This window comes from Coregonus lavaretus (assembly GCF_964263955.1).
Source record: "Coregonus lavaretus genome assembly, chromosome: 15".
Lineage (NCBI taxonomy): Eukaryota > Metazoa > Chordata > Actinopteri > Salmoniformes > Salmonidae > Coregonus > Coregonus lavaretus.
The window spans coordinates 38,054,886-38,075,365 of record NC_140002.1 but is presented as its reverse complement, the minus strand read 5'-3'; the positions used below and the strand labels follow the sequence as shown (position 1 = coordinate 38,075,365).

The following is a 20,480-nucleotide window of genomic DNA, read 5'->3' as shown; positions in this document are numbered from 1 at the left end:
TTCCTGACCTGCGATTTTGCCTCCCTCTGTCATCCCATGCCATTTGATAACCATGCAAACCCAGTAGATTCAACAATGCTCTGGATGTTTCAATCACAACCATTCCTTAGCATGAATATTCGAATCCACTGCAATTCATTGCATTGTTGAATCAATGCAATACTAGTTTGAACACAGAGATAAATGGCAGTTTAAATGTATGAATGCATTTGCTCTTCTCTTCACTCTAGGCAGAACCAAATAACGAGAAACAAGGTCCTCTGTTAAAGGTACAGTGTGGATCAACATGGCATCAACTCTGAGTGATTAGTGAGTGGATCTGAGCAGATGGAATGCAGTGACTTTAAGAGCAAAACCCAAAAATAAGATTGGGATTCTAGGCCTTTTTAGTTGTCACTTCAGTTCATGGCTATATTTATCACGCATCTTATCTTGCCCCTAGAAACTTAAAACCCATTTTTTTCCAATTCTGCTGATGTTTCTGATCTTTGGGATTTGATCCTCAGAGACATACCATTTGAAGGGAGGGTAGGTCTGCAGTGTTTTCAGAGCTAATGGGTGTGAGAGGTTGAGTTTTTTTCTTCTTCTTATCCCGCCCCCCACTACAACCGTTACTAAATAGTACATTTGAGTACACACCCATTAGAATTTAAGACAGGCACGTTTCATAGGAACTATAATATCAGTACCCCACATTCTCAGGGTGAAAACTGTTTTACAGTGAGAGAGTATTACATTCAACTACAGGTCAAACTATGGGCTAATATGTTGATTTCACTATCAAACAAATAAACAATGGCGATATCCCTTTTTTAATACACAATATTTTTTCTCACATTTTTATAGTGGAATAACATCAAATCGTTCACTGTAGGTATCGTTTCTTCCTTACAGAACACGAAGCTGGATTTGAGGCAATGAGTACTGTATCTACAGAGCATGTGAAGCACTAGGAGGAAGTTAAAGAAATTATATTAGCCAACTATGTCCATGAGGATACTGAATGACAAAATGTACAGTATATGTCTATTTTTCAAACAATCAAAATGAGTAATTCATACCTATGACTCTTTTTCTAATAATGCACTAACTAGAACATCTTTAAGTGACACTCTCCCAAAAGCACAGTATTTTCAAGGCAAAATAATAATTACAATAATCATCATCTTTATAACCATAATGAAAATACCCCAAGGAACTGCACTAAAAACAAATATGAGTAGAGAAATGAAGAGAAGTTTGCACTGACTCTGAGCAGGAACGCAGTGGTCTAACATCCCATCCTGATGGCCCCCAAATGCAGACTAGCATTGTACCAGAGCTGATGTCCCATAAAGAGAACAATGTCACTCGAAAAAAGCCAAGGAACGACACATAATCCAAATAAGTTTGCTATACAGAGTAGAACCGGAGAATTCCGTGTATGTTATCCATGGGAGATGGGGGAAAAAAGCTGGATATTAGGGACTTGCCTCAGCCGATGCCTGAACACACGAGGCACCTGATTTGATGAGCTGCAGTAGAGGACGCAGATTACAGAGTATCAATAAAAAGCCAATGAGACTCTGAGACATCTCTTCTCTCAAGAGCTTTCGCTTTCTTTTTTAGCAAAAATATCATGCAGTCTTTAGTTCCAAAATCCCCCAAAGGGATCTGATGGTTGTTAGTTAGTTAGTTTGTTTCACAAGGAAAAGGAAACTCAAAGGCTTGAAATTATTCTTAAACATTCAAGTCATTCTAATAATACTATATACAGGAGAAAAGTCCTTCAGATTTACACACACACACGTGTATATATAAATATAATATATAGAAATATGCATATACATACTGTATGTATCAACTTGTATATGTGTATACATATTTTCCAACTGTATCAAAGCCAATGTAATGTGCTCTCAAAATATGGCCCATGATTCCTAGTGGGATGCACATCAATTCACATAGTACAACCAGTAGATTAGGTTGAAAAATCCAAACATGATGGGGAAAAGGACCCGGGACCATTTGTCAATGGTGCTGACATCTGCCAGGTTGGGGATTTTCAGCTTGAGCTTGGAGGAGCGCCGTCGTAGCCGACAGTTGGCCCTGCTGCGCATAGCGCTGCGGTCCAGTGAGTGGTGGCTGAAGCCGTCCCGGGGAGCCATGGGCTTCCTGAACTGGACCCCGGAGCTGTCGAATGACATCACCGAATTCCGGGAGTCACTGACGCTACTTCCCACATCTGACGGCATCACCTCGTTATTCATCTCCAGCGTGGTGAGCAGGATGTTCCCGTACGCGTCCACCTTGGAGGATAGAGGTGGGGAGAGAGAGAACGTCAGGGAGAAGCAGAACACAGTGACATTACCCCAAACTGTCCTACTAATACTCTACACCCACCCAGCGTTTCATTTCCATTTCCAATTTTCAAGCTAAAGCAAATGTAATGATGATGTGGAAGGCCATTTAATCTTTTCATGCCTCTTTAAAGAATTCTGAATTTATGCACTTTTCCCATTTTCTCCCTCATAGCTAGTGCCTTATGGTGCTTTTTCACTGAAAGTAAATTGACACAAATTAATTGCCATCACTCTATCAACCGTTTTATCAGACCTCTATTAGGCTGCAGTCCCACAGCTCACATGATTTCTAAATGCATGTACCCCAACTTTTCTTTGCTCCTCGAGGTACAGATTTCTTCTCTGTGTATATGACCTGAGGGTGTTGGTTTGAAACGGCGTGGCAATGGAGTCCTTGCAATGGAAAAAGAAAAATGAAGAGAACATTAAACGCCTATAAAACACTGACAATTAAGCACAATTTCTTAAAAATACAGAATGCATAAACATAAGGTTAACAAGAACAACTTTGCATAAGCATTGCATGTCATATTTCAGACACAGAGACAAGGGGCTTAATTCAGTCGGACCGTTTTAGCATTTTCCTTTGAATACTAATGTTTCTGGCTGCATACCCATTAAGATTTGTTAAATTTTAGACGGAAGTGGGTGAATGTTGCCAAAAATGCAACTCACAGGACACCACAGAGATAAGACTGAATCAAGCTCACAGTAAAAACATAGACAACAACCTGAGTGGAGAATGAGAATGTAGTTTTACACATCTCCAGAGTTAAATAAATAGCCACAGTATAAAATACTATGCTCATTCAAATCAAAGAGTCAGTGCTGGAGGAAAAGCAATGGAGGATGGTTGTTGGATGTGTCTGGTGGAGGTGGCATCTATATGCTTGTGAAAGTACTGTCTAATGACAAACTAACATAGGGGAATACGTGTTTTGGAGTCTTTGTGATTCTCTATAATAAAACAATGATTGTTTTACGCTAGGATTCTTTCATTGACATACGAGGGAGTGCGTAAAATCGCCAGAGAGAGAAGGCAGCTGAAGATGCAAACCTGTTCCCTCAGGCGCTTCTCTTCGTATCGCGGGCGCTCGTTGTTGGTTTTGTTCAGCCGCTCGTGGATTTTCTTCTGTTGCTGGGGGCCCCGGCCAAAGAACACGTAGTTTACGAAGGCATATTCAAGCAGGGCCAGGAACACAAACACAAAACAGCCCATGAGGTAGACATCGATGGCTTTCACATACGGGATCTTTGGGAGTGTCTCCCTAAGGTGGGTGTTAATGGTTGTCATGGTGAGCACCGTTGTAACACCTGGAATAAATACATTATTATTAGTAAAAAAAAAAATCAATAGTCATCACCATCAAAGTAAGGTATTGGTCATCAGGAAGACCAACATGCAAGGTAATGATTTTGAGTGGGAAGTGTGTGCCTCTAAATGTTGTTTGACAAGTTGTTCCTGCTGGGTAGAGATTTGTTCAATGGAAAGTGCACATTATTAGTGGTTGTGAGGGCTCCTTTGTGTAAGTGGGAGTTGGCCACTAATCTGTTTATGACCATTCCCAATTGTGCTGTGTGTAGCATTTTGTACTGCAGCAGCAACATAAGTTACCTCAATGTTAGAGCAACCTACAAGACAACCTTACTCACTGTGTTCACTGGGAATACTCTGTGTTGTAACACTGCAGTGGAAGCGGAGTCTTACCAAGGGCCACCCGAGCTGCAGAGGCATCATAATTGATCCAGAAGGAGACCCAGGAGAGGATGGTGATCAGGATGGAGGGCATGTATGTCTGCAGGATGAAGTAGCCGATGTTCCTCTTAATCCTGAAACTCAGTGATAGCCTGGGATAGGAACCTTTCACAGAGAACAAGAGAGAAGGAGAGTGGATGGAGTGATGGAGCAGGGCAAAGGAAACACATCAGTGAAGAAAAGAAACGCTGGCGCAACATATGAGTTCCAAAGTCTGCACTTTGACAATGCGCAGGGTAGTCATTTCTCCATTTGTTCAGACGGAGCACTTAATTTCCCCAAAGCAATGGATTCCTTTCCAGGGACAAGTTCGATTCCAATTAAACATGGCAGAAAGTCGCAAACAAGGCAGATTTTTCCTCAACACCCCCATCTTAGCAGGCAGCTCCAGCATCCCTGTGAGAATTGTCACGGAAAGCTGCTGTGCTTTTCTCTGTTTAGCACTTTCTCTGTCCTCTAAATAGCACCAAAAGGGGATTTAAAAAGGTCCGTAATTGGAGAGCACGTCTTCTCACTACTTAAGTGAGAAGGAGGAACCCACATGAGACTGTGATGAAGCTAGTGGGGTGAACCTATGGCGCTTAACATTTATGCATGTTGCAGAGAAAAATGCCAGCTCATTGTGATGAGATATGAATTGGTTGCATTGAATGTATTGATTATTCAAACAAGCTCAACAACAAGTTGTTAAAGAGAAATACATCTCAGGATATTCCCCTGTGGCTTTGACTTTCCCCTACTTCAGCTAGAGAGGAATGCTTACCACTATGGATGCATAGCTAATTCCATCAAGGGAGTTTGTATGGCCACTTTATCAAAACAAGAGAAAGGTGATAAGAGAGCCATGATGGTTTTAATTTAAATAGTAATCGACTGTGAGATGCACAGAGTGAGAAATGACCCTATCATCTCCCTGGTCCGGTAAATCTTTTAATTAATCAATATCCAGGCATACATATTTTATCCCTCCAGGTCCTTCCTGCTATACCTCATGAATCTAAATAAACGAGTGCATACACAAGGGCAAGACTACTTAAATCATGGCAACATTTTCTAAATTAACTCAAGTTAACTGTCACATAGAGATTACTCTAAATCTTCAGCAGGCCATCTTCTCAGAATTGTTAAGCAGCTAGTTAGAAGTGCTATTGGAATAACATTTATAACACAAAACAGTGACTGGAACTGGACTGACAATTTAACTCATCCTACAAGCAAGCCTACATTCTATCATTGTTAAGTTGAAAGATAACATGTACATATAGGACCATTCAAATGTATTTCTGATAATGTATTCTAATGGCATACTATACCCTTTGAGCACAGCTATGAGGTGTTGTAGTGGAGGCCTTACCTGTCGTAAACCTGACCTCCCTGGACACCAGGCGAAGCGCCACGATGGAGAACTGGGGAAGCTCCAGCTTGTCCACCCCCGTCACAGCATTGTCCCCTCCATGCCAGTAGAACACAATGTCGTCTGTGGTATACCCATCTGTCTCAGGTTACAGAGAATGGGTGAAGGGGATGAGAGGAGATTGAACAGGTTCAGTACTGGTAGAACCTCTCTCCTTAGACATTAGGGAAAGCCAAATAGACCAAAGCAGAGGAAAATAGGCCTTCATTCCATTGGTACTGTATAGAATATTGTCTAAGTTTATGTATGTATTTCACTTAGCTAAACTGAACTGTATAAGAGCATGCATAATGACATGGCTAAGTTATGTCAGACAAACATGAATATTTATCACGTGTCAAGTCATGCTTCTGTTTATGATTCATGTTGACTCTACGGTGCTCCATCAAAATGCCAGTGGAATCAAAGCGAGAAGTCTGAGGTAGATTTATGTAGTGCAGTTCAGGCAATATGCTGCCTTACACATTCACCGTTAAACCTCATAGCAATTACATTTCCTGGATATAGGTGACTTTCCTGTATTTTACATTTAATTACCCCTCTTCTGCCCCCTGGCTGTGCCAACTCTCTGTCCATGGTTATACACCAGCCAGCACCGGAGCATCATTCATCCACTTTTAATATTTTTCAAAAGTTAGAGGTCTAGGAACTATGACTTTGTCCAATGAATTTGGCATGTTTTCATAAGTGGATGCTCCTTATTAATCTATGATATTGAACGGTTGTTAATGAATACTATCCCCCATGGCATTCTGCCTCCCCCAACATGTAGCAGGATATAGAATACTTTAATTTCACAGCATGTCCAGATTTCCTCCCTTATCGACATGTAGTGGAAAAATATGTTATTGAGGGTGTGGGGTTATGGATGTGGTAGGTCTATCCATAATTACACTTTATGTCTACTTAGGTAGGGCCAAGCCATGGACATGTTATGTTGCTTGGCTGTCACTAGTGGGAAAATCAATGACATGACATCATTGGTTTGGAGAGGAATACTGTAGCTGTGACTTCTCTGTATGCATTGCATGTTTCACATTTGCATATGTTAGGATGTAACAAACCTTTTTCGCTGTGGCTGTAAAATCAAGTGAATCGTGTTTTTGGGTTGATGAAAGATATCCATCCAACACCATGCCTCTATGCTGCTTTGCCATGAAAGGAGCATTGATGTTGTTATGACAGACAGGGCCCAACTGCCCGCTCAAGTTTCATTCAGTGGTCAATATGTAACGGCTTCTAATTGAAATACAAGCAAGCATTTAAAATTTAACCTGCTTCTGTCAATGCATTCATTGCTCTTTGAGTTAACGCATCTATAAGAAATGGCACTCAGAGTCAGAGATGCCAATAACGTTGGCCAGGATAGCTGCTTTAAATTATCCATAATGATCACTTCTGCTGACAGCAGGCCTCTGCAGACTGCACCCAGAACCACCTCAGTCAAAGATACATCAGCCCAGCCCAGCCCAGACCTAAACCACCCCAGAGTCAAAGACACATCAGAACCACTCCAGAGTCAAAGATACATCAGAACCACCCCAGAGTCAAAGATACATCAGAACCACCCAAAGATACATCAGAACCACCCCTGTGTCAAAGATATATCAGAACTGCCCCAGAGTCAAAGATATATCAGAACCACCCGGGAGTCCAAGATACATCAGAACGACCCGGGAGTCAAATATATATCAGAACCACCTGGGAGTCCAAGATACATCAGAACCACCCGGGAGTCAAAGCTAGAGGGTGAAGTAAGACTGTATGGAGAATTTTGGCCGAAGGACTTGGGCTTCATCTTTCAGTAAGGATAATGCAAATGGTTAAATGTGAATATTGACAGAAACAACTTCAAATGCAAAAGGTTCCTTTTGTATTTTTCTTCTAGAGACATACAGTATGACAGGTCTAAAAGTTGACTTTTGCCTTAAATGTATAGAGAGACGTGAGCTGAATTATTAAAAAAATACAATTATAAAAACCTGCCTGCAATCATGGGAAGTCCCTTGCTGTGTTTTTAAAACGCTGGGATATCCAGTGAAAATGGCAGGATGACATTTCTGCTGAGATGCTTGAGAAGAAGCCCAGGCAGGCAGTTGGGGGAGGGATGGGAGGTTACTTAGCTAGAGTGGAGAGGAATGGGGGAGAAGACGTTTATAATAAGTCCACCTACAGCTTTCGATTTCCAGGGTGCAGTTCTGTTCGTCGAGGGGGTACCTCCTCAAGTCCATCATGCAAGCTGCTGTGGTGGTTATTCTGGAAGAAATTGAGAGCAGAGACATACAGGGTGAGAGAAAAGGGAGGGTAGAGAGAACCGCTGTTACCTTGGTAACCTATAAGAAATCGTAGCTTAGCCTTCACTGCACAATGTGAATCTTTAATTGAGTAATGTTAGGCAGTTGTCTCGTGTTGTAAAAAAGGAAAAAAGGAAATGCAATCATTGGAGGCTAGTGTTGCATACAAACTGTCTGAGGTCGGATTTTTAGGAGCGAGGGATGAGAAGGGATGGGGGAAGAAGAGGAAGATACATTTAGATCCGTTTCTCATAATCTGGTCCACTGTTTGTGATCTTCCATAATAGCTGTGGTCAGCTCTTTATGAATTTTAAATGAATGAAATAGCAGAAAGTGAGGTTGTTGGGAATGTGTTCTGACTGAGGCAAGAGGATTCCAAACGGAGAGAGGTTGGAATAAAAAATGAATGTGTCTTAGTGAGCAGCATTTTAGTGCTCATATATAGGCCTCATGACAGCCCTGATCTATGTTGTGACTGCAACCTCACACACATCTGGAGCTGTTCGCTTCATATTTACAGTTCTACCTATAGAAACATTAAAACTTCAAACAAAACCATAGGTAAATCTTTAATGCTTAATGTAAACATCTAATTCATTCAAGCCCAAAAGCCATCAATCAAATGCAGAAAGTCAATTTACCAAGCTTGTTTTATTCCCTTGGGATACATTGAATCAGTTGAAAATTTAGTAAAATGTTAGGACCTGTGCATTGAGTATATGCTTTAATCTCACACTCAATTGTGATTGACTGCTATGTTTATACATGTTTCTGCCAGGTGTGTTTATGAGGGGTGCAAATTCATTATATTCCATTTCAATAAATCCAGAAACCCAGGAAAAGTGCACTGCTTACAGATTATTTGTGTGGGAGTCTATGGCATTGAACTGAGATATTAACTAGTGCAGCACATTTTAGTAATTACATTTGTGCTGTTAAATCATACTAGCTTTCGCCTACTTTCAGGTTTCTTGTGTAAATGAACTAGGGAGCTCACTGGTTTGCCTGAATGGGAAAACGAATTGAGTTTCAACTCATCACCCCTGTGTGTCAGATGTACCGCCACATTCATGGGGAGAGTTTGAAAGATAAACAATGTGTGTGTGTTAGGGGGCAGGACAGAGTGGTGGGGAAGTTTACCCTTTACAACAGCCTATTTTACATTTGGGATGCATCATTTAGGATGCCTGAGTCCATGCTGTCTTCCAGGTTGCTGGACAATTCAGCACATTGCAAGAGGTTCGCAGTGTGCAGGCTAATACAAGCCACCACATCTACTGTCAAACACATGCACAGGTATTGGTGAAGTGTATAGAGTGCAATAGAAAAACAATGTGGAGTGTTAGCAGGGGCTACACAACCATGATGAAAACAGAACCCATTTCCATACAGTGAGTCACCGTTTGGGATGATATACTTTTTGACTCCTTCTACTTTGGTGCGTTAGGACATAATGCTGTAGCAAAAGTACTCGAACTCTCCCGATTGCCCAACACAACCTCATTATTACTCCCCTCCGGCTTTATCATAGACCAAGGGCATTTCACTCTGCATTGCACATTGTTTTCTATCTCAAAACTTTACTGTACATGACTAATGTAAAGCAAAGCTGCAAAATGTTGGAGAAAGAAACAAAGCCTGTGTCCCCTGGGGTTCTGGAGGCTGTGTTGCTTTGAAAGGGCCCCAGGATGCTCCTCTCCCCCAGCAGCCCGCAGTCCTCTGGGTGGGTCCCTGTGGGCACCTCACTGCAGACTCACTGTCTGGGCTGGTTCATTGATGAAACTGGGACATTGTGGTGATGAGGGATTAGGAGGGTGTTTTGTGGCTTTTTTCTGGGGCACAGAATTGTGGATGGGAAGTACGCCTCCTCCTCCTTCTCACCCCCCTTCCAGTAAAACAAATAAACAGAAATAAATGGTGCACTATATTTGTCTGTCTTGTGCAGTACTATGGTGACTGCTACATACAATAGTGACTGCTACATACACAGCAGTGACTGTTACATACAATAGTGATTGCTACATACAATAGTGACTGCTACATACAATAGTGACTGTTACATACAATAGTGACCGCTACATACAACACTGACTGCTACATACAATAGTGACTGCTACATACAATAGTGACTGCTACATACACAGCAGTGACTGCTACATACAATGGTGACCGCTACATTCAATAGTGACTGCTACATACAATAGTGACTGCCACATACAATGGTGACTGCTACATACAATGGTAACTGCTACATACAATAGCGACTGCTACATAAAATGGTGACTGATACATACAATAGTGACTGCTACATACAATAGTGACTGCTACATACAATAGTGACATCTACATACAATGGTGACTGCTACATACAATAGTGACTGCTACATACAGTAGTGACTGCTACATACAATAGTGACTGCTACATACAATAGTGACTGTTACATACAATAGTGACCGCTACATACAACACTGACTGCTACATACAATAGTGACTGCTACATACAATAGTGACTGCTACATACACAGCAGTGACTGCTACATACAATGGTGACCGCTACATTCAATAGTGACTGCTACATACAATAGTGACTGCCACATACAATGGTGACTGCTACATACAATGGTAACTGCTACATACAATAGCGACTGCTACATAAAATGGTGACTGATACATACAATAGTGACTGCTACATACAATAGTGACTGCTACATACAATAGTGACATCTACATACAATGGTGACTGCTACATACAATAGTGACTGCTACATACAGTAGTGACTGCTACATACAATAGTGACTGCTACATACAATGGTGACTGCTACATACAATAGTGACTGCTACATACAATGGTGACTGCTTTATACAATAGTGACTGCTACATACAATAGTGACATCTACATACAATGGTGACTGCTACATACAATAGTGACTGCTACATACAGTAGTGACTGCTACATACAATAGTGACTGCTACATACAATGGTGACTGCTACATACAATAGTGACTGCTACATACAATGGTGACTGCTACATACAATAGTGACTGCTACATACAATGGTGACTGCTACATACAATAGTGACTGCTACATACAATGGTGACTGCTACATACAATAGTGACTGCTACATACAATGGTGACTGCTACATACAATAGTGACTGCTACATACAATGGTGACTGCTACATACAATAGTGACTGCTACATACAATGGTGACTGCTGCATTCATTCTGTTGCACAATCAAAACAATGTTGTGTCCCGTGTCATGCCTGCTGAAAACAATCCAGGCTTATACTGTAGGTTTTTTCTCATGTAAGAGAAGCTCACATGTCAATCAAATGAGCAGGAATACAAAATAAATATGTCTTCCCGTGAATGGTAAAGGGGTCATGGTCTTTAAGATAAGTCACAGAGGCATATTTGTTACAATCATGTATATATACTACAGGCAATCTGTACTCTACACAGGCATGACTTTGTCCTCACTTCATCCTTCCACCTTTTCACCAACTCCCTCTGGGTAGCAAGAGATGCTGCTACCCATTCCACCCCTCCTTCGCTCCTTCCCCTGCACCCACAGCTCATTCCACCAAGAGACATATTAAGTAAGTATTTTCCAGACCATTAGTTCCCCGTCTCACTTCCAAACATCGTCAAACTCTCATTAATACCACAGTCTGTCTGACAGATCCTAAAACATCTACCCCTCTGAGACAGACACCAAGATGTCCCTGTGTTTGGTGGGGTGGACTGGGGATGAGGGCCTAGTTGATATGAACAATCTCAGAGTGATTCAGTGAGGCAGTGTTAATAAAGTGTATGCTGACTGGCTGAAAAACCACCAAAGAATGGAAAAGAATGCCATTCTCTTGCAGACACTGATAATGCTATCATGATATCTCATGTCAATGAGCAAGGGCATGCGCAAAGTCCCCCATTCTTGAAAATAACACAATCCTTTTCCAGAGGCTTACCTAGCTATAACCTAAGCTATATTTAATCTTCCAGACAATAGGGACATGACAAGAGCAAAATGCCATCTCCACTAATTGTGGAGATGCTTTGAAACATAAAAAAATGGGATTGCCCTGTGGAACAAAGAAACAAACATCATTGGCCAAAGCACATCAGCATTATATAACCCAAAGAGCAGTGATTCTCTGTCTTGTCCTCTGAGGCCTCCATTCACCAGAGACACATGATGCTAAACAAATAAAGTTAATTCAAATGAATTGATTGAAAAGCACATACGTGTGTACCATATGTACATTTTACATTACATTTGAGTCATTTAGCAGACGCTCTTATCCAGAGCGACTTACAGTTAGTGCATACATTATTTTCATTACATAAATTTTTCATACTGGTCCCCCGTGGAAACAGTCACTAAATTAGTTTTTGACAATTTTTCTGTGGAAATTGTTAAAAGTAGTCCTTGTACATACAGTACCAGTCAAAAGTGTGGACACACCTACTCATTCAATGGTTTGAGATTTTTGGTTCCAACCGCCGTGTCTTTGTGAGACGCAGAGTAGGTGAACGGATGATCTCTGCATGTGTAGTTCCCACCGTGAAGCATGGAGGAGGAGGTGTGATGGTGTGGGGGTGCTTTGCTGGTGACACTGTCTGTGATTTATTTAGAATTCAAGGCACACTTAACCAGCATGGCTACCACAGCATTCTGCAGCGATATGCCATCCCATCTGGTTTGCGCTTAGTGGGACTATCATTTGTTTTTCAACAGGACAATGACCCAAAACACACCTCCAGGCTGTGTAAGGGCTATTTGACCAAGAAGGAGAGTGATGGAGTGCTGCATCAGATGACCTGGCCTCCACAATCCCCCGACCTCAACCCAATTGAGATGGTTTGGGATGAGTTGGACCGCAGAGTGAAGGAAAAGCAGCCAACAAGTGCTCAGCATATGTGGGAACTCCTTCAAGACTGTTGGAAAAGCATTCCTCGTGAATCTGGTTGAGAGAATGCCAAGAGTGTGCAAAGCTGTCATCAAGGCAAAGGGTGGCTATTTGAAAAATCTCAAATATAAAATATATTTTGATTTGTTTAACACTTTTTTGGTTACTACATGATTCCATATGTGTTATTTCATAGTTTTGATGTCTTCACTATTATTGTACAATGTAGAAAATAGTAAAAATAAAGAAAAACCCTTGAATGAGTAGGTGTGTCCAAACTCTTTACTGGTACTGTATATACAAGGACTCCTTTTAACAATTTCCACAGAAAAATTGTCAAAAACTAATTTAGTGGAAGAACTGTGCAGATGCAAACTTTGGTAACGGAATTATGGAAATATCTCCCTCAGGTTTTTATGCGACAACGTTTTCCAAAAACGTTAAATATCTGCTCGAACTAAGATTCAAAGATGTCTGCGGACAGAATGGGTGTGTCAGCTATGACATGACACCTTGAGTTTGAAAAAATATCTTTTAGTTATTGAACTACAGTAAGTGGATTTACACCCGGTAACGGAATTACGGTAATGGTTTACATCATGCGTCCCTGATCTGTACTACAAAGAAATGCATATTTATGGATTTGAATGTCATTCTCTTTATGTTTCACAATATGGACATCACAGCAGAGTGCAGTACAGTACAGTGCAGTAGAGTAGAGTAGAGTTCAGTACAGTAGAGTACAGAATCAGATATACTGTATACTACTCTACTATACTGTACTATACTCTACTTTTCTTTACTGTACTGTATAGGACTCTACTGTGCTCTACTCACTATATTGTACTGTACTATATTGTACTGTACTGTATTGTACTGCACTCTACTGTGCTCTTCTCACTGTACTATACTGGGCCCAGTTTCCCGATAGCGATGGAATTTAGGCTTACGAGTGTTTTAACGATGCATCTTTCTAACAATTGCTGAAGATGTAACATGTGTTTCCCAAAACCACGCAGAGAGACCAGTCGGTCGCTAAGTGTGTCGTTGGAGCATCAGCTTTCTCCATTCAACTCTTACCTTAACATTATAATTATTTCACAATACTGACGACAGATCAGCTCCTAGAGAGATATTACCACCTACGGCTGCAAATACTGAGGCGGCTAATTATAATGCTTACCCAATAAAAATGAAGTAAATCACAGATTTGGCACATCATTGCTCACATGTTAAGTTACACATCATGAAATATTTTGAAACAAATACAAGCAGCAAAATAGAACTCAATTGATTGAACATGAAATGTATTTCAATATGATTGAACTAGGCCTTTAGCCTACTGTATTCATATTTTAATGCAGTCATCTCAGTTTTCATTTGAAGCATTTTTTTATACGTTGCCTGTTTGTATCAATTGCACATTGGCAACTTTATATTTGTTGTAAACTTTGTTTTGAAGTTATCGGCAGTCACAGAGAGACGGATAAACCATGTGATTCTATGTTTAGCGGATATCTTCTGTGTTTAAGTGACGCGGGAGGGCAAAAAGCATCTAACAACACACTTCTACGAGTAGTCTGAGGCAGGCGTTAGATAACAAGCGTTTTCAAGTGAAGGTGCTTGGGGTCATTGTCTTATTGGAAGATACATTTGCGGCCAAGTTTCAGCCTCCTGGCAGAGGCAACCAGTTTTTTGGCTAAAAAGTCATGGTACTGGGTAAAGTTCATGATGCCGTTGACCTTAACAAGAGCCCCATGACCAGTAGAAGCAAAATAGCCCCATAACATCAAAGATCCACCACCATATTTGACCGTAGGTATGAGGTACTTTTATGCATATGCTTCCGTTTTCAACGCCAAACCCACCACTGGTGTACCTGGCCAAACAGCTCTATTTATGTCATCTGACCAATGCACCAGTTCCAATCCAAGTGCCAATGGCGTTTAGCAAACTCCAGGCATTTACATTTGTTGGATGACCTGAAAATAGAGCTCTTTGGCAATGCACACCAGTGGTAGGTTAGGCGTTGAAATAAAGAAGCTTATGCAGACAAACTTGGCCGCAAGTGGATCTTCCAGCAAGACAATGACACCAAGCACACATCAAAATCCACAAAGAAATTGTTAATTTAGCACAAAATCAATATTTTGCAATGGCCATCTCAGTCTCCGAACTTGAACCCCATTGAAAACCTGTGGTTTGAATTGAACAGGACAGTCCATTGGCAAAGGACAAAGGATATTAAGGATCTGGAAAGATTATGTATGGAGGAATTGTCTAAGATCCCTCCCAATGTGTCTTCCAATTTCATAAAACATTAGAAAAAGGTGCCGTTATGCTCGTAAGGTGTGGTACTGAAAGGTATATTAAACAGAGGTGTCAATCATTTTGCCCTGTACTATTTTTTGGAGAAACAAAAGTATTACTTACTAAACAAAATCTCTTTCTCTGAGCAATTGTATTAGTATAAAATAATATAATTATCTTATTTTTTTAGCATACAATATGGCTCAGTATTTGTATTATTTATTTTACAGTCTTTTTTGCTCCTCTTTATCAAGAGTGCCAATACTTTTGGACCTGACTGTACACTGAGTGGACAAAACATTAGGAACACCTCCTTCTTCCATGACATAAACTGACCAGGTGAATCCAGGTGAAAGCTATGATCCCTTATTGATGTCACTTGTTAAATCCACTTCAATCAGTGTAGATGAAGGGGAGGAGACAGGTTAAATAAGGATTTTTAAGCCTTGAGACAGTTGAAACATGGATTGCGTATATGTGTCATTCAGAGGGTGAATGGGCAAGTCAAAATATTTAAGTGCCTTTGAACGGGGTATGGTATTAGGTGCCAGGCACACCAGAACTGCAAAGCTGCTGGGTTTTTCACGCTCAACAGTTTCCCATATGTATCAAGAATGGTCCTCCACCCAAAGGACATCCAGCCAACTTGACACAACTGTAGGAAGCATTGGATTCAACATGGGCCAGCATCCCTTGTAGAGTCCATGCCCTGACGAATTGAGGCTGTTCTGAGGGTAAGGGTGGGGGGGGGGGGTATACTCAGTGTACATGTCAGGTAATTGTCAAGGTAGGCTATAACTACTTACAATTGAATCATGAATTGAAGCATCAGTTGTCAGAGCACCTTACCGATCACTGCACCTGTACACAGCCCATCTGAAATTAGCCCACCCAACTACCTCATCCCTATATTGTTATTTATTTTGCTCTTTTGCACCCCAGTATCTCTATTTGCACATAATCTCTTGCACATCTAGCATTCCAGTGTTAATACTAATTGTAATTATTTTGCACTATAGCCTATTTATTGCCTTACCTCCATAACTTGCTACATTTGCACACACTGTATATATATTTTCTGTTGTATTTTTTGACTTTATGTTTTTTTACCCCATATGTAACTCTGTGTTGTTGTTTTATCGCACTGCTTTGCTTTATCTTGGCCAGGTCGCAGTTGTAAATGAGAACTTGTTCTCAACTGGCTTACCTGGTTAAATAAAGGTGAAATAAAATAAAAATAAATAAAAAATCCTGTCATCAGAAATTAAGAAAAATCATTTAAGTTAGTCGTGCTTTCATCAGGGATTCTCTGGACTCATGTTTTTTTTCATGGAAGTAAGGAAAGCAAAAAGGTGGGAGGGCCCTGATACTATTTAGACACAGACCTAGTTTCTCCCATGCCTCACTGCTCTCAAGGTCTCTTCCAGTCCTGTCTGACAGGCCAGGCTTTAACCAGTTTAGTTACAGTAGAATTCCAATGAAAGTTAGCTTTACCTGAGCCCATATAACACGGTGCCATCAGGATGCAGTCGAATCATACGGTTCTTCACTGTCACGCCATGCAGGAAGGACTTCTTGTCGTTGAGGAAGTAGGTGTCTGGGAGCCACAGCTGGTCCGCCACGCGGTTATCCAGAGTCAGGTTGAGGGGCAGCTCAGCGTATGCCAACCGCTTGTCTCGCCAACTTTGCTGGAAATACATTGTGATGGTGTAATCCTGTGGAAAAAGGGGAAACAGCACTGTGAGATTGAAAATAACTAGTTGCTACACTCTTAGAAAAAAAAGGTGCTATCTAGAACCTAAAAGGGTTCTTTGGCTGTCCCCATGGGAGAACCTTTCGAAGAACCTTTCCAGGTAGAACCCTTTTGGGTTCCATGTAGGTTCTCCAAAGGGTTCTCCTATGGGGACAGCCAAATAACCCTTTTGGAACCTTTCTTTCTAAGAGTGTATGCATTAACAAAAGCTTCAACTATAGGAAGTATAAGTTACCCCTACTGTACTTGCCCTATCCTACACCATGCACATACTACCTAATGTGCATAAATGTATGCACATCTAAATGTATCATCATAATCATTATGTGCAGAGTATATCAGAAAGCATTAACAGTGATTTTCTGGGATACAGTGGAAACATAATGAAAATGAGAGACTTATAAGGAAGTGATTTAAAGGCCAAGTTAAGTTTAATACTTCCTCCGATGACAGTACAGTATTTCTGCATTTCGCATGATAAATGCTGCCAATTATTCTGAAAACCTCAGTGTCCCGAAATCTCAATATAATGATCTTAAAACATAATATACATCACATTTTATAAGTGGACTGAGATATAATCTTAGTGGTTATTCAGCTGGACATAAAATGACCTACATTCTCACAGTCTTACCCTATGAGAAGAATATTCCATATTTTCCAAAAAAATATATATTTGCGGCATCGTGAAAAAATTGAATGAAATGATATACTAACACAAAGTAATTTTGTTCTACATGGCTTTCGTCTGATTGCAAAAAATTAAAGTGAAATGATGTGGTTTTCTTTTGCTATGACTATGTTGGCTGACTGACAAAATACAAAAATGAACAGCTAAAATAGACGAGTTATGGCGTTAGACATAACAGACATGTTGAGATTATCAAGCGTTTTCCAAGTTGACAATAAGCAGGTTTCCATCCAACCTTTTTATGCGAGTAAAGTACGTCAGGAAAAAAATTGCATGATAGGCCTTTATCGGTAAACTTTCCAAATGTCGACAAAACTAAATACGCTAGCCTGTAAAATGAATTATGCAAGAAATGTCGGTGGAAATGCTTTTAACGGGCAAATATTGATATAATAACCATCATATCGAAGTAAACTTGGAGTCACGCGATGACATGTAGTGTGGTCCTCCCACTATGACTTGTCGGGAAAGCATGCAGTTTATTAGGCTACAGATAAAATAGGTTATGATGAACTTGATGCTCCTTTCCAATAAACATTGAGGGTCTTATTCTGGTGACATGATCATCGATGCTTGGATGCCGTTTGACAAATACAAATAATCTCGCTCTTTTGTCCATAATAATCTCATCATGTAGGCTATACCCGCACTGTATCTGTGAGCTGTTGGCTAGAGTGCACGTGCCAATTCCAGGGTTGGCACACTCGCTATATAACGCAACATTTTTTGTGAGAAAACCATCAGTAGAGTTGAAAATCCGCAACAAGTCAATTTGACGCAAACACATCTCTGGTGGGAAAATGCGCATATTGTTTTAATGTGGATGTTTTAATATTATGTCTCCAATTGATATCTGTCTCCCAATGGATGGAAACCAAGCTAGTCATATTGTTTTGTGTCTGTCTTTGTTCACAGGAACTTTTTTCAACCTTTTCAGCCTTGCACCTGATGCTACCTTCTCAAATGTCCAGGGAAACAAAAATAACATAAAACATAAGATAAAACTTGCTGTGTCTTCAAAAACACCAGAGTACAAAAGAAATCTCTGAAATAACTTCAAAATGAATATATCAAAGCGCCTCACGTGCTTGCTCTTAAAAATAAAGAAAACTGCATTATACATGAGTGACTACCTCTAACAAATTAAAAATAAAATCTGCTATTGCTTGAAACTGGATACAAATCCTCTAGTGATTCCAAATGGCAATATTGCAGGGAGAACAAATCCAAAACAAAATAACAAAGCTCCTCTGGCTTGTGGGGAGAGTGAACTCTTGAGTGTGACTGTGCCACATTAAATAAAATAAAATACAAGGGAGAACAGAGCGACAGAATGATGTCATTGCAGACACACCAGCCATATTGTCTTCTTTAAAGATGCACAAGACTGAGCCTGATTTCTCACCGCCCTCTAATAAAAACAAGTTAAATATGTAATATAATCAAGCAAAACAGATGCCCAACATGTCTATGGTTATCCAACGTTTGCAAGAGCAAATATGACTGATTAAAATGGTATTGCATGGCAAATACACTGAACAAAAATATAACACCTGAAACACACCATATGTGGAGGTCATACAGTGCCTTCAGAAAGTATTCATACCCCTTGACTTATTCCACATTTTGTTGTGTTAAAGCCTGAATTCAACATTTATAAAATATATATTTTTTAACACCCATCTACACACAAGAAGTGAAAACATGTTTTTAGATTTTTTTGCAAATTGATTGAAGATGAAGTACAGAAATATCTTGTTTAAATAAGTAATCACACCCCTGAGTCAATACTATACTGAACAAAAATATAAACACAACATGTAAAGTGTTGGTCCCATGTTTCATGAGCTGAAATAAAATATACCAAACATTTTCCATAATCACAAAAAGCTTATTTCTCTCAAATTGTGTGTACAAATGTGTTTACATCCCTGTTAGTGAGCATTTCTCCTTTGCCAATATAATCTATCCACCTGACAGGTGTGGCATATCAAGAAGCTGATTAAACAGCTCGATAATTACACAGGTGCACCTTGTGCTGGGGACAATAAAAGGCCACTCTAAAATGTGCAGTTTTGTCACACAACAAGTTTTGAGGGAGCTTGCATCTGGCATGCTGACTGCAGGAACACCACAGCTGTTGCCAGAGAATTGAATGTTCCTTTCTCTACCTTAAGCCACCTCCAACGTCGTTTTAGAGAATTTGGCAGTACGTCCAACAGGCCTCACAACCGCAGACCACGTGTATGGCATTGTGTGGGCGAGCGGTTTACTGATGTCAACCTTGTGAACAGAGTGCCCCATGGTGGCGGTGGGGTTATGGTATGGGCAGGCATAAGCTACGGACAATGAACACAATTGTATTTTATTGATGGCACTTTGAATGCACAGAGATAGCGTGATGAGATCCTGAGGCCAATTGTCGTGTCATTCATCCGCCGCCATCACCTCATGTTTCAGAATGGTAATGCACGGCCCCATGTTGCAAGGATCTGTACACAATTCCTGGAAGCTGAAAATGTCCCAGTTCTTCCATGGCCTGCATACTCACCAGACATGTTACTCATTGAGCATGTTTGGGATGCTCTGGATTGACCTGTACGACAGTGTGTTCCAGTTCCCCCCAATATCCAGCAACTTCGCACAGCCATTGAAGAGGAGTGGGACAACATTCCACAGGCCACAGTCACACCAGATACTGACTGGTTTTCTGATCCATGCCCCTACCTTTCTTTTAAGGTATCTGTGACCAACAGATGCATATCTTTATTCCCAGCAATATGAAATCCATAGATTAGGGCCTAATGAGTTTATTTCAAATGACTGATTTCCTTATATGAACTGTAACTCAGTAAAATCTTTTAAATTGTTGCATGTTGCATTTATATTTTTGTTCAGTATAGTTAAATGAAGCTAATTAAATTATCAAAATGGTGTTTTATAAAATGGGTGCTTCATGCTTTAACCACGAACCCTAATAAATAAAAACGGACACATTGAGTG

At 40.4% G+C, this 20,480-nt stretch overlaps 1 protein-coding gene across 1 annotated transcript in view; it reads right to left on the bottom strand.

Annotated features, from left to right (window-relative positions):
- Window positions 1-1,934: 1,934 nt before the first annotated feature.
- LOC311142268 (gamma-aminobutyric acid receptor subunit beta-4-like) overlaps window positions 1,935-20,480 on the bottom strand; it is a gene marked incomplete at both ends in the record, with an annotated part of 44,500 nt that continues 25,954 nt past the window's right edge. The window contains 7 exons of the mRNA XM_084177889.1: window positions 1,935-2,288; window positions 2,646-2,735; window positions 3,400-3,656; window positions 4,051-4,203; window positions 5,453-5,590; window positions 7,686-7,768; window positions 16,528-16,748. Coding sequence (XP_084034015.1) covers window positions 1,935-2,288; window positions 2,646-2,735; window positions 3,400-3,656; window positions 4,051-4,203; window positions 5,453-5,590; window positions 7,686-7,768; window positions 16,528-16,748 — 1,296 coding nt within the window. The remainder of the gene's footprint in view (window positions 2,289-2,645; window positions 2,736-3,399; window positions 3,657-4,050; window positions 4,204-5,452; window positions 5,591-7,685; window positions 7,769-16,527; window positions 16,749-20,480) is intronic.